The 13,910-nt window shown below is 41.4% G+C and overlaps 1 protein-coding gene across 4 annotated transcripts in view; it reads right to left on the bottom strand.

Annotated features, from left to right (window-relative positions):
- Window positions 1-13,910, bottom strand: part of sh3pxd2aa (SH3 and PX domains 2Aa) — a 293,361-nt gene that overhangs the window by 71,920 nt on the left and 207,531 nt on the right. For 3 of the 4 annotated variants that reach the window (XM_048550881.2, XM_048550883.2, XM_048550882.2), the window contains one exon: window positions 10,643-10,756. In XM_048550881.2, coding sequence (XP_048406838.1) covers window positions 10,643-10,756 — 114 coding nt within the window. Of the gene's footprint in view, window positions 1-10,422; window positions 10,460-10,642; window positions 10,757-13,910 lie in introns of those variants that run through there. The other variant, XM_048550884.2, reaches the window with a different exon arrangement.

Below are 13,910 nucleotides of genomic sequence, written 5' to 3'. Positions count from 1 at the left end.
ATGGTTAAGTGAGAGGCCGGAAATGAGGACCAGTACGGTACACAGGATACTTCCCAGGTCCATGGAATATCTCCCCACAATATCCGTGCTAGAATCTTACTTTGTCTCAGTGCTTTCAAATTAAAAGTTAAGAATCCAGAAAGATACTTATTTTCTGCTGGGCAGAGACACAATGGATTTTCAGAGTTAACTGTTCAATGAAGTTTAATCATCCCAAACATTCCTCCAGCCTGGATATCACAAGTAGTTTTATTTTTAGTAATGACAATGACAGCAATGAGAAGTAATAGCACTTTTAACACTCTGAGTAACAACCATCTTCCATCATTGGGGAAACATCCACATATTCTCAGCCTGACAATTTTGAAGATATCAAACTCGAGCCACTTTATACATTGGACTGGGTGAATAGTTTACAAATATGAAATAAAAGGTTACTGCATATGCTAAATGCTCAAGATGTTGGGGTAACAGATTAGAATGGATACAGAATCAGTTAACTACCAAGAAACAGATAGATAAATGGGTCATTTTCAGATTGGCAAACTGTATAGTGAACTGTCATCAGTGCTGGCATCAGTGCCAGAGCCCCACCTATTTTTGCTTTATATTAGTCATTTGAATGAAGAGGCATACAATGCTGTAGCCAAATGTGCAGATGATGACAATAATTAGTGGGAAAGTTAGGTATGGGGAGTGCACAAAGGTCTGCAAAGCGATATTGCTAAGTTAAATAAGTGGGCATAAGTTTGCTAAATGGAAAGTAATCTTTATGTTTTCAAGAGATGTGCATCTCACCTGTAAGTTTAACATGTGTTGCCCATCTCTAACTGCTTCTCGAACTGAATGGTTTGCTAGTCCATTTCAGGAGAGTTGGGAGTCAACCATTTTGCTGTGGGACATGTAGAAGATACTGAAGATAGTAGATTTGCTTCCTAAAGGACATTAGTGAATGAGTTTGATATTTACAACTGTCAAGAGTGGCTAGATTCTTTCTACAGGTTTATTGGTTAATTCTACTGCAGTATCTGTCATGGTGGATTCGAACCCACGTTCAAACTCATTAGTCTGAGTCCCTGAATTACCAGACCAGTGACATTACTACTTTGCACAATTTCCCTTCTAAAAATGGGAAAATAATAAGGTTATTCACTTTAGTGGGAACAATATAAGACCAGAGTTTTTTTAAATTGGGAGACAGTGAAGGATGCTGCATACAGATGGACCTGCATGACCTTGTCCATGAATCACAAAGATGTCTGTAAAATAAGTCATTAGGAAGGCACATAGGACCATAAGATCATATAACATAGGAGCAGAAGTAGGCCATTCAGCCCATCTAGTCTGGTTTGCCTTTTGAAAAGCTCATGGCTGATCTGATAATCCTCAATTTTGTTGTATTTTGTTGTATTTTCCCCACAACCCTTGATTTCCTTATTGATTAAAAATGACTGTGTCAGCCTTGAATATATTTAATGACTAGCCATCATCAGTTGTCTGTGGTGAAGGATTCCACAGATTTACAAAGCTCTGAGACTTGAAATTCCTTCCATCTCTGTCCTAATGGTTTGACACCTTATTCTGAGATTATGCCCTCTGGTCCTAGACTTTCTCTCAAGGGGAAATAATCTTCCTGCATGTCCCCTGCATGTCCTTTAAGAATCTTGTATGTTTCAACAAGATTGCCCTTCATTCTTTTGTATCCCAATGAGTACAGGCCCAATCTACTCAACTTTGCATTATAAGATAGTCCTTCCACACCTGGTCCCAGACTCGCGAACCTGTTTAGACTGCCTTCAATAATTTCCTTAGATGAGTGGCCTAAATCTGTTCAGAGTAGTGTCTTGTACAGTTTAACTTGCCTACCATTTTTTCCATGCCCTTTGAAATAAAGCCCAATACAGAACTTGCTTTCACTATTACCCATTGAATTTGTATGCTAGCTTTTTACAATGTGGAGGTGCCAGTTTTGGGCTGGAGTGGACAAAGTCAGAAGTCACACGACAGCACGTTATAATCCGACAGGTTTATTTGAAATCAGCAGCTTTCGGAATGTCGTCCCTTCACCTGGCGAAGGAGCCATGCTCCGAAAGCTTGTGATTTCAAAGAAACCTGTTGGAGTATAATCTGGTGTTGCGGGCTTTTTCTGAATTATGGACAAGGACTCCCAAAACCCTCTATCTTGTAGTTTACTCCAATCTTTCTCTACTTAACTAATATTCGGCTCCTCTATTCATCTTGCCAAAATGCATTACCTCACATTTCCCCACAGTATATTCCATCCACCAAATTTTCGCCCACTCACTTAACGTGTCTATATCTCAATGAATACTATCCTCATCACCTGTCCTCCCACTTATTTTGTAGCATCCACGAATTTGGCTACAGTACATTCGCATTCATCATCCAAGTCTTTAACGGATCTTGGAAGTAATTTTGGCCTCAATGCTTCTCATTGCAAAACTATATTTGTTATAGATTGCTAGACAGAAAATGCCTCACATCCCAAATCTCTGTCTTCTATTCATTAGCCAATGGCTCTATCCATGCTAATATACTATCTCCAACACCCTGTTGTGTGGCACCTTATCAAGCCCCTTCTGAAAATTCAAATATATTACATCCACTGCTTCCCCTTTATCTATCCTGCTTGTCTCCACAAAGAATTCTAGTAAATTTATCAGGTATGATTTCTCCCTCATGACAATACACTAATGCTGCTTAATCATGTTAGGCATTTTAAATACTCTGTTACATTCTTTATAATAGATTAACATATTTCCAGGTCTGACATTAAGCTAACTGGCCTATAGTTATCTTTTTATGATTCTTATTTTTAAATAAAGGTCTTAAATTGACAGTCTTCTAAACCGCTGAGACTTTTCCAGAATCTAAGGATTCCTGGAAGATTACTACCAGTGTGTCCACTATCTCTGTAGCTACCTCCTTTAAGATCCTAGGATGCATCTAATCAGGCACAGGGGACACATTGGTCTTTAGCCCCATTAGTTTCTCTAGCACTTATTTCTGATCCTTTTGCCCCTTTAGTAATTTTTGGATACTACTTTCTCCTCTAATTTTTTTTTGGTTTCTTTCATTTGTTTTCAAAATTTTCCCAATCCTCTGGCTTACCACTAATATTTGCCACATTGTAAGTTTTTTCTTTCAATCTGATGCTTTACTTCCCTGGTTAACCATTGTTGCTTTACCTCCTCCCAAGAATTTTTCACTCTTACTGGAATGAGGAATATTTCCTTTTTGGAATATCCTGTTCTTCAAATGGAATACTGATCTTTATTGCAAAGGGGGTGGAATATAAAAGTAGGGTAAAAGTAGTGGAATATAAAAGTAGGGGAAATGTACAGCTCATTGTTAAGACCTTGTCTCAGGTTGTATGGACAATTTTGGTCTCCACACTCAAGGAATGATGTAGCTGCACTGGAAGCAGTTTGAAGATTTATTGGGTTGATTCCTGGTTTGAAAGTCTAGGATAAATTTATGCCTATATCGATGGGAGTTTAGAAGATTATGAAGTGATCTTACTGAAACATATAAGATCTTGAAGGGACTGGATCAGATGGATATTTGGAGGATAATTTCTTTATTGGGGAAGATGAGAATTAGGGGACAGTTTAAAAGAATAGGTGTCCCTTTTAGAAAGAAATTAGGATATTTTATTTTCTCACAGTCACTACAATGTGAAATTCTTTTCCACAGAAAACAGTAGAGGCTGGGTCTTTGACATTATTCCAGCCTGAGTTTGAGAGATTCTTGATAGACAGGCAAGTACATGTGCAAAGGCAGACGTGAAAGCAGAGATGAGACCATAAGCAGATCAGTCATGATCTTATTGAATATTAGAACAGGCTTGAAAGCTAAATGAAAAGTCTATGCTCCTAAGTCCCAATATCCTATATTCTACAGAAAGCAGTAGAGGCTGGGTAACTGAATGTATTCAAATTGAACAAATTTTCGATCAACAAAGGAACTAAGAGCCATGTGAGTTAGGCAAGTAAATGGGCTTAAGGCTATAATCAGATAAGTCATGATATTAATGATTGGCAAAGCTAAATCAATGGGCTGAATGGACTGCTCCAACTCCTATTTCTTATGTTCATATAGCATGGAGAGAAGGAGAAAGGCATACATCGCTCTTCCTGGCACAGATGTGATCCAATGTACTAGAGGCAAATGAACACGGCACTTGGAACCCTTCATTAAACAGTTATGAAATCATTCCCTGACTACAACAGATTTGATTCTCACAATGAAATGGGCCAATGTAAAATCTGGTATTCACTACAGAGCAAACTTCTCTCTCACACCGCAGCTTAAACCTAGTTCTTGGGCTGCAGGATGATGTTAACTCGAAGAATAAATTTACAGAAAAACTTTTTATAGCTTCAATTGCCCATTATTATTGGAACAGCTTAATTCTTTCCACCCACGGTACTCAGAGAGTTAAAAAATAGTATGGTGTTGTACAACAGAATTATTGAAAACAATCACTGAAAATAAACTGGAAATAGGTGAACAAACAAAATCAAGAAATTACATGAAGAGACACAACTTTAAGAACGAAACAAGAAAATGAGTAAAGATCAATCAATCCACAATGAATTAGTAGATGGAAACATCAGATGTAACAAGAATATTGGACTTGCTGGACAAGAAAAGACGAAGGTCTATCAGATTCACCATATACCATACTGATAGTTGGAAAATGCAACAATGGTTGATTAATCATAATAGTAAACCTCTACTAACAGACACAAACAGGAGTACAGGAAAATCTTACCAGTGGAGAGCTTTAGACTGCATGTCTAAATTGCCCATTTCCTCTGAGCAACCTACACTCACATGTCATATCCAAAATTATTCACAGACTGGATCCCATAATATTACTTTCTCAATGAAATCTATCTTACTTCCATTCAGATGAGCTAACAGAATCACCAAATTAGAACAGTACAGTAGAGAAAGAAGTCATTCAGCTCATCATTTCTGGGCTGGCTCTATAATGCAACATCCGACTCAGTGCCATTCTTTTGCCTTCTCCCCATAACCCAGCACATTTTTCCTGTTCAAATAACCATATAAATCCCATTTAAGTGCCTCAATTGAACCTGCCTCCACCAAACAGCGCATTCCAAGACTTAACCACTGCATGACAATGTTTATCCTCACATCAGCTTCTTTCACTAACTACTTGAAATCTGTGCACTCTCATTCTCCATCCTTTCACAAGTGAGAACATTTTCTTCCTATTTACTCTGTCTAGACCTCTCGTGGTTTTGAGAATCTCTTCTTAGCCTCCTCTTCAACAAGGAAAGCAGTCCCAACTGCTCCATCCAAATTCATAGCTGAAATTCCTCAACCCTTGAACCTTTCTTACATTCTCTCCAACAGCATTAGAAGCTTCTTAAAGTTTGGCATCCAGAAGTAGGCGCTACACTTTAGCTGAGGCCCAATTGGTGTTTTATACAAGTTCAATATAATCTCCTCGCCCTATACACTAAGATCTTACTAATTAAGACTAGGATACTGTGTACTTTATGAATCATTCTCTCTGCCTCTCCAGCCACGTTTCATGATTTATGCACATTTACATTGATGTTGCTCTGTTCCTGCACACCTTTAGATTGTACACTTTATCCTTTTCAAGTTTTACACTGTTCTCTCCACAGTTTACAATGTTCCCAAGTTTTGTATCATCCAAAAAATTCGAAAGTGCACCAAGGCAGCTCCAGATCAGTTATAGAAATCCAGAGGTTCTAATGCCAACCTCTGGGGAACTCCAATATAAACCCTTCCTCAGCCCATGTCTGTCTCCTATTTCTCAACCATTTTTAGTATGCATATTTCGATTCACCCTTCTATTCTAACAGCACTAACTTTGTTTTTAAGTGTCTTGTGATCATAAGTGCTATGATTCTGCCTTTCTTGTTAGATCCTCAAGGAATATGATTTCCCTTCCTTAAAATTGTGTTGACTCTGCTTATTTTGCAGTAATTTATTTTCCTGTTAGTTAGTTTGTTTCTGTTCCTGTGCTGTAATTTTCTTTGTTCAGCCAATCCAATATCCATGCTAATATGTTACACCAACACGATCTGTTCTTATTTTGTGTCGATAAACTAAACAGTGGGAGGGTAACCCAGTTACGTGGATGATTATGGAAAACCTTAAAGTAGGGGAGGACTTAGCAGAGTTTAAAGTTTCCAGAGCAAGTAATAAGACAGACAGTACGGAGAGGGTCAGGAAACTAAGTCCAGGTATAGTAGAGAGGGGGACGGCTATGAGAAGGTAGGCAGTCAATGCAGGACTGAAGTTGTTGTACTTAAATACATGCAATATATGAAACAAAGAAAATGGCCTTGTAGCGCAGATTGAAATTGGCAGGTTGTGGGTATCACAGAGACATGGCTGCAAGGGGATCAGAGCTGGAAACTAAATATCCAAGGATAGACGTCCTGTCGAAAGGACAGGCTGATGGGCAGAAAGGTGGGGTTACCTTGTTAGTTAGAAATGAAATTAAGTCAATAGCCAGAAGTGATATCGAATCAGAAGGCGTAGAATCTTCAATGAGTAGAATTGAGGAACCGCAAAGGAGAAAAGGTTGTGTACAGGCCTCCTAATAGTAGTCAGGATGTGGGTAAGAAAATAAATCATGAGATATGAAAGGCACTATTACAGTAATCATGCAGTACTTCAATATGGAGGCAGACTGGGAAAATCAGGTTGGTAGAAGATCTCAAGAAAAAGAATTTGTGGAATGTCTATGAGTTGGGGTTATTAGAACAGCTTGTGGGAAAGCCCATTAGGGAACTGGCAATTCGGGATTTGTGATGTGTAATGAGGCAGACTTGAGTAGAGGGCATAAAGTAAAGGAGCTGCTAAGGGGCAGTGACCATAATATGATTGAATTCAACCTGCAGTTTGAAAGGAATCAGATGTAACAGGGTGTCAAGTGAGCAAAGATAAATACAAAGACATGAAAGAGCTGGCCAGAGAGTTGATTGGAAGGGAGCCGAGCAAGGAAGTCAACGGGGCAGCAATGGCAAGATGTTCTGGCAGTAATTCTGAGGGCACAGCAGAAAGTCATCCCAAGAAAGAAGAAGCAGAATACTAAGGGGAGGCTGAGGGTACCATGGCTGACAAGTGAAGTCAGGGACAGTAAGAGAAACAAAAGCAAATGCATATGATAGTGAAGATTTATGTGAAGTCAAAAGATGGGGAACCATTTCAAAGCCAGCAGAGGATAACTAAAAACAGCAATAAGGGTGGAAAAGATGAAACATAAGACGAAGATAGCTAGTAATATAAAAGAAGATTGCAAGAGCTTTTTTTGAGTTATCTAAATGCTAAGAGAGAGGCAAGAATGGACATTGGACTGCTGGAACTGAATAGGTACTTTGCATCAGTCTTCAGAGTGGAATACACCAACAGCATGTCAGAACTTCAAGAGAATCGGGAGGGTGCAGAGATGAGTGCAGTGGCACCTTTGGGAAATTTAAAACACTACATCTATTGGTTCCCAATTATCCATCCTGCTTGTTGTATCCTTTAATGTATGTGTGGAACACAATTTTTCTTGCATGTTGATACATTGTTTTTAAACTATCTTTCTCTTAATTTTGGAACAACAAATTCCAACATTTTCCCAATGACAGATGTTAGATTAACTGGTCTATTGTTCCCTGCTTTCTATCTCTGTCCTTTCTTGGATAAAAGAATAACATTAGAGATAATGGGAACTGAAGATGCTGGAGAATCCAAGATGACAAAGTGTGGAGCTGGATGAACACAGCAGGCCAAGCAGCATCTCAGGAGCACAAAAGCTGACGTTTCGGGCCAAGACCCTTCATCAGAGAGGGGGATGGGGAGAGGGTTCTGGAATAAATAGGGAGAGAGGGGGAGGCGGACCGAAGATGGACAGAAAAGAAGATAGGTGGAGAGGAGAGTATAGGTGGGAAGGTAGGGAGGGGATAGGTCAGTCCAGGGAAGACGGACAGGTCAAGGAGGTGAGATGAGGTTAGTATGTGGGAAACGGAGGTGCGGCTTGAGATGGGAGGAAGGGATGGGTGAGAGGAAGAACAGGTTAGGGAGGCAGAGACGGGCTGGGCTGGTTTTGGGATGCAGTGGGGGGGAGGGGATGAGCTGGGCTGGTTGTGTGATGCAGTGGGGGGAGGGGATGAGCTGGGCTGGTTGTGGGATGCAGTGCGGGAAGGGGAGATTTTGAAGCTGGTGAAGTCCACATTGATACCATTGGGCTGCAGGGTTCCCAAGCGGAATATGAGTTGCTGTTCCTGCAACCTTTGGGTGGCATCCTTGTGGCACTGCAGGAGGCCCATGATGGACATGTTATCTGAAAAATGGGAGGGGAGGTTAAAATGGTTCGCAACTGGGAGGTGCAGTTGTTTATTGCAAACCGAGCAGAGGTGTTCTGCAAAGTGGTCCCCAAGCCTCCGCTTGGTTTCCCCAATGTAGAGGAAGCCACACCGGTTACAATGGATACAGTATACCACATTGGCGGATGTGCAGGTGAACCTCTGCCTAATATGGAGGGTCATCTTGGGGCCTGGGATGGGGGTGAGGGAGGAGGTGTGGGGGCAGGTGTAGCACTTCCTGCAGTTGCAGGGGAAGGTGCCGGGTGTGGTGGGGTTGGAGGGCAGTGTGGAGCGAACAAGGGAGTCACGGAGAGAGTGGTGTCTCCGGAAGGCAGACAAGGGTGGGGATGGAAAATGTCTTGGGTGGTGAGGTCGGATTGTAGATGGCAGAAGTGTCGGAGGATGATGCGTTGTATCCGGAGGTTGGTGGGGTGGTGTGTGAGAACGAGGGGGATCCTCTTTGGGCGGTTGTGGCGGGGTGGGGTGTGAGGGATGTGTTGCGGGAAATGCGGGAGACGCAGTCAAGGGCGTTCTGGGATGTGCGGGAGTGGAATGCCTCATCCTGGGAGCAGATGCAGCGGAGGCAGAGGAAGTGGGAATAGGGGATGGAATTTTTGCAGGAGGGTGGATGGGTGGAGGTGTATTCTAGGTAGCTGTGGGAGTCGGTGGGCTTAAAATGGGCATCAGTAACTAGCTGGAACACATTTTCCATCCCCACCCTTGTCTGCCTTCCAGAGAGACCACTCTCTCCGTGACTCCCTTGTTCTCTCCACACTGCCCTCCAACCCACCACATCCGGCACCTTCCCCTGCAACCGCAGGAAGTGCTACACTTGCCCCCACACCTCCTCCCTCAACCCCATCGCAGGCCCCAAGATGACCCTCCATATTAAGCAGAGGTTCACCTGCACATCCGCCAATGTGGTATACTGTATCCATTGTACCCGGTGTGGCTTCCTCCACATTGGGGAAACCAAGCGGAGGCTTGGGGGCCACTTTGCAGAACACCTCTGCTCGGTTCGCAATAAACAACTGCACCTCCCAGTCGCGAACCATTTCAACTCCCCCTCCCATTCTTCAGATAACATGTCCATCATGGGCCTCTGGCAGTGCCACAAGGATGCCACCCGAAGGTTGCAGGAACAGCAACTCATATTCCGCTTGGGAACCCTGCAGCCCAATGGTATCAATGTGGACTTCACCAACTACAAAAGCTCCCCTTCCCCCACCGCATCCCACAACCAGCCCAGCTCATCCCCTCCCCCCCACTGCATCCCAAAACCAGTCCAGCCTGTCTCTGCCTCCCTAACCTGTTCTTCCTCTCACCCATCCCTTCCTCCCATCTCAAGCCGCACCTCCATTTCCCACCTACTAACCTCATCTCACCTCCTTGACCTGTCCGTCTTCCCTGGACTGACCTATCCCCTCCCTACCTCCCCACCTATACTCTCCTCTCCACCTATCTTCTTTTCCCTGCATCTTCGGTCCGCCTCCCCCTCTCTCCCTATTTATTCCAGAACCCTCTCCCCATCCCCCTCTCTGAAGAAGGGTCTCGGCCCGAAACATCAGCTTTTGTGCTCCTGAGATGCTGCTTGGCCTGCTGTGTTCATCCAGCTCCACACTTTGTTATTCTGTATGTTTTGTCAATCTGCTTTCACTTTTTCAGAAACTTGGGAATTCTGGATGATTACAACCAATGCATCTACTACCTCTGTAGTCACTTTCTTTAAGGTCCTAAGATGGAGACCATCAAATCCAGGGATGAGTCATGTTTGTTTTCCTAGTACTTTTTCCAAATGATAGAAGCTGCTTTAAGTTTCACCCTTTTCTTTGCTCCTTGATTTTCTCAATTATTTTTGGAATCATTCTCAGTCTTCTACTGTGAACAAAAATACAAAATATTTGTACAAAGCCTCTGCCATTTCCTGGTTTTCCATTATTAATTCAGCTGCATCATCCAAAAGACCAACATCTACTTTAGCTTCTGTAATGCTGGATACTGTTCTATCTGAGGAAGTATACTGGCAAAGCTCTACCTAAGGAAATTAAACACATGCCACTAGGTACAAAACCAAAAAGTGCTGGGAAAATTCAGCAGGTCTGGCACCATCTGTGGAGAGAGAAATAGAGTGAATATTTTGAGTCTGATATGACTCTTCTTTGAAGCTGAGTAATACGTTACCCAAAAAAATTAAATCACTGAATACCGATTAAGTGAAGCAGGAAATGGCATATTTGGGGCGGTGGATCCAGTACCTTCTCCAGCTCTTGTGGTGCTGATGTCCAGGTCATCTCGAGTTCCATTTTGTGCTTCCAGATATGTTGCTGGGACCCAGCCCTGCTCCTCTGCTGTACTCACAAACCACCAACCTGAAATGGAGAAAGCAAAAATTTAACTCAGACAAATCTAGCATTGGTCTTGTGATATTTTTGTACAATGGTCACCTAAACCATGAAAAATATAGTTAAAAATGCAGTTAAACTCGGGCTGTATCAGTAGACAGCCAGTATAAAATTAGGAGACTTAAAGCAGGTCAACAAAATTGTGGACAGTTCAGAGTTAGCACAAGATCAAGGAGGCAGCGTAAAACAGCATGAAACAGCCGTGGAGATTTTTAGGTTTGAGAGTTACAGAAAATCAGAAGTACAACTCCACTAGAAAACAGTTTTAAGGAGACCATGACTTGAAAAGGATGGGTGAGTTTCAAAAATATTCAAAAGGTGATACTGCAGGGAAAATAAGTTCATTAAGTGGCACCTAGAGCAGCACAGGTTGAATGGTAACAAAAGCAGAAATTGTCAGAAAAACTCAGCAGGTCTGGCAGCACTTGTGCAGAGAAAGTAGAGGTAACATTTCAGATCCAATGACCTATCTTCAGAACAGGGTGAATTGTGACTTTGGTAAGTAAAGGCTGGTAAGTATTTGTACTGTCCTACGTTTAATGTGAAAATTAGTCTTTAGTTTAGATTAAGAGTATTTAAAGTATAAGAAATAAGTTAAGCTCCCTGTTACTTAATTAATATTCCTTACACAATAATTAGTAAATGGAAAGAGAATTATTTAAGGGTAAGTCATGGCAAGGTAGTTTGATCTAGTGAAATGCTCCTCCTGTGCAATAATGGTAAGTCAGGGACACTTCCAGTCTCAAGGGTGACTACTTGTGCAGGAGATATACTGAGCTGTAGCTACTAGAAATTTGTGTTTTGGATCTGGAGCATCAACTGGAATCACTGCAGACTACACGCAAGACTAAGATTTTCGTGGATTGTATATACAATGAGATAGGCACATTGCAGCTAAGGAATGCAAAGGCAGAAAGAGAAGGGTGATTGTCAGACAGTAAAAACATCAAGTAAGTAGTGCAGGCTATAAACCTCTCGACCAGGTTTTTTGTTTTGAATACAGCTGGGGGAGATGAGATCTCAGGGACTGCAGTGAGAACCAACTCCAAGTAACCAAGAATGGCTTTCCTGCATGGGAGAGTGAATTAAAGAGTGGGAAAGCCACAGTGATAGAGGATTATATCAAAGGGGAACAGATAAATGTTTCTGTGTCCAGAGACCCAACACCATGATGATGTTATGGCCGACTGGGGTAGTACGCCATAAACTGAGCCCCACTGCTCCTGAAGTCGTACCAAATAGTAAAGTTTATTTTATGAAGTACGCACAGTACTCCAATTTATCTTTCAGGCCAATATTGATAAGAAGCATGGACCAGATTTCTGTCCTAAACAAGAATTATTATTTATTGTAAGTAATTAAACAACAGCTACAGGGAAACAGAAATAAACCATTGGCATATAACATACAGACTAAAACTTTAACTCTTGTAAGTTCCTCTTACACATAGACAAACAAATAGGGAAAGTAAATTATTGGCGAGAGGTAGAATAAAACAGAAAATCAATTCAATGGTCTTTGCTTCCCAATTCTGTTGATTCTTCTTTAGCTAGCAGGTCCTCGGAGTTCAGTTGTCTTTCTCTAGAAGTTTCCACTGGTTCACTTTGAAAATGTCTCTGATTTATCCCTTCTTGCTGCAAAAAATCAAAGCCTGGATAGTCTACCCCTGCGGTGATTATCAAATATTAAGATTATTAAAACACACTCAAAGAATTCATCTGGCACATTCTAAAGTTGTTTGCCGAGTCAATGTGCAGATTAAATCACCTAAAACACTGTAGCACCCTTACTGAATATATCTCTAATTTAATGCCATTTTAATGGCTTACTGCCAATCCTTACCTCAGTGTTACTGTTTGGAGGGCTGTAGACAACTCCTACTTCTGTTTTCCACCCCTTGTTACTTCTTAGTTCTACCCAGATTATTTCCACATTTAGATTTTCTGCACGAATATCCTTTCTCACTCTTGCATCCATTTCATCTTTCACTAACAAAGGCCATCTGATCTCCTTTTCCATTTTGCCTGTCCTTCCTACAGGGTTGAATATCCTTGGAACTGCAGTTCCGAGCTTTGATCACCTCAAATTATGTCTCAGTAATCAGAATCATATCCTAACCAGTTACAAATATTTGCACTGTTAATTCATCTACATTACTGCAAATGTACTGTGCCTTGACTTGTCCTTATGACACTTTTATACTTTTTTTTGCATTCAACACTGCTTGTACTTAACCCCTGTTTCCTCTGACTTCCACTTTTGGTTTTTACTTTTCACTTTTCTATCTCTCATTTCCTTCTTTGTTTCCCTCACCCTTGTCTCTCCATTTAGATTCCCATGCCCCTGTCATTCTATCTTAGACTACAGTATTAGTGAATGGCCTGGTGATGATATTGATCCAGATCCTAATGGGATGCAACACATTCAACGTTTACAGATTGCAGATTGATTTCTTAGAATCAGTTAAATGTCTTTCAAGTATCTAAATCCCTCTGCTGAATTTCATCCCTCCAGCCAGGTATTCATGTGGTCTATTCTATTTGTGATTTCATCAGGAAGTGGTGCTGGGAGTGATCCCGAGACTACTACCTTTCAGGTCCTGTTTGGAGGTGGGGTCCGAATATTTCATTTCCAAATTTGCAGACGATTTCTTAAAAAGGAAGTTGGAAGATACAGAAGTAAAAGGCTCCTAGATATCTTTGTTGATGTATCACTTAAGGCTAATATGCTGATGGAATGTTAACTTTAGAGGAGGAGTATTTGAGTACCAGGAGCAGTGAAAACTTGCATTAATTGTAGAAGAGCTTGCACAGACCACATGTGGCATACTGTGTGCAGTTTCAGCCTTCCTATGTCTATCCATAGACAGAAAGCAACAAAGGTTCACCTGACCTGTTACTCGGAATTCAGAGTTGTCCATGAGGAGAGATGAGGAAAACTGTATACTGTTTACTCGAGCGTTTCAAACAATGAGATATGATATAATTGAAACTTCAACATTACTGAAAGAGACAGATGGGGTGGATTCAGACAAGCTATTTTCCCTGGTTGGGGAGTTTAGAACCAGGGGTTACAATTTAAAAATTAGGGGATGCTATTTTTGTCTGGGGAAAAAAAAAAT

This window comes from Stegostoma tigrinum, chromosome 20 (assembly GCF_030684315.1).
Source record: "Stegostoma tigrinum isolate sSteTig4 chromosome 20, sSteTig4.hap1, whole genome shotgun sequence".
In the NCBI taxonomy this organism is placed as follows: Eukaryota; Metazoa; Chordata; class Chondrichthyes; order Orectolobiformes; family Stegostomatidae; genus Stegostoma; species Stegostoma tigrinum.
Note: the sequence above shows the minus strand (reverse complement) of the source record. Positions and strands in the feature narration are given on the sequence as shown.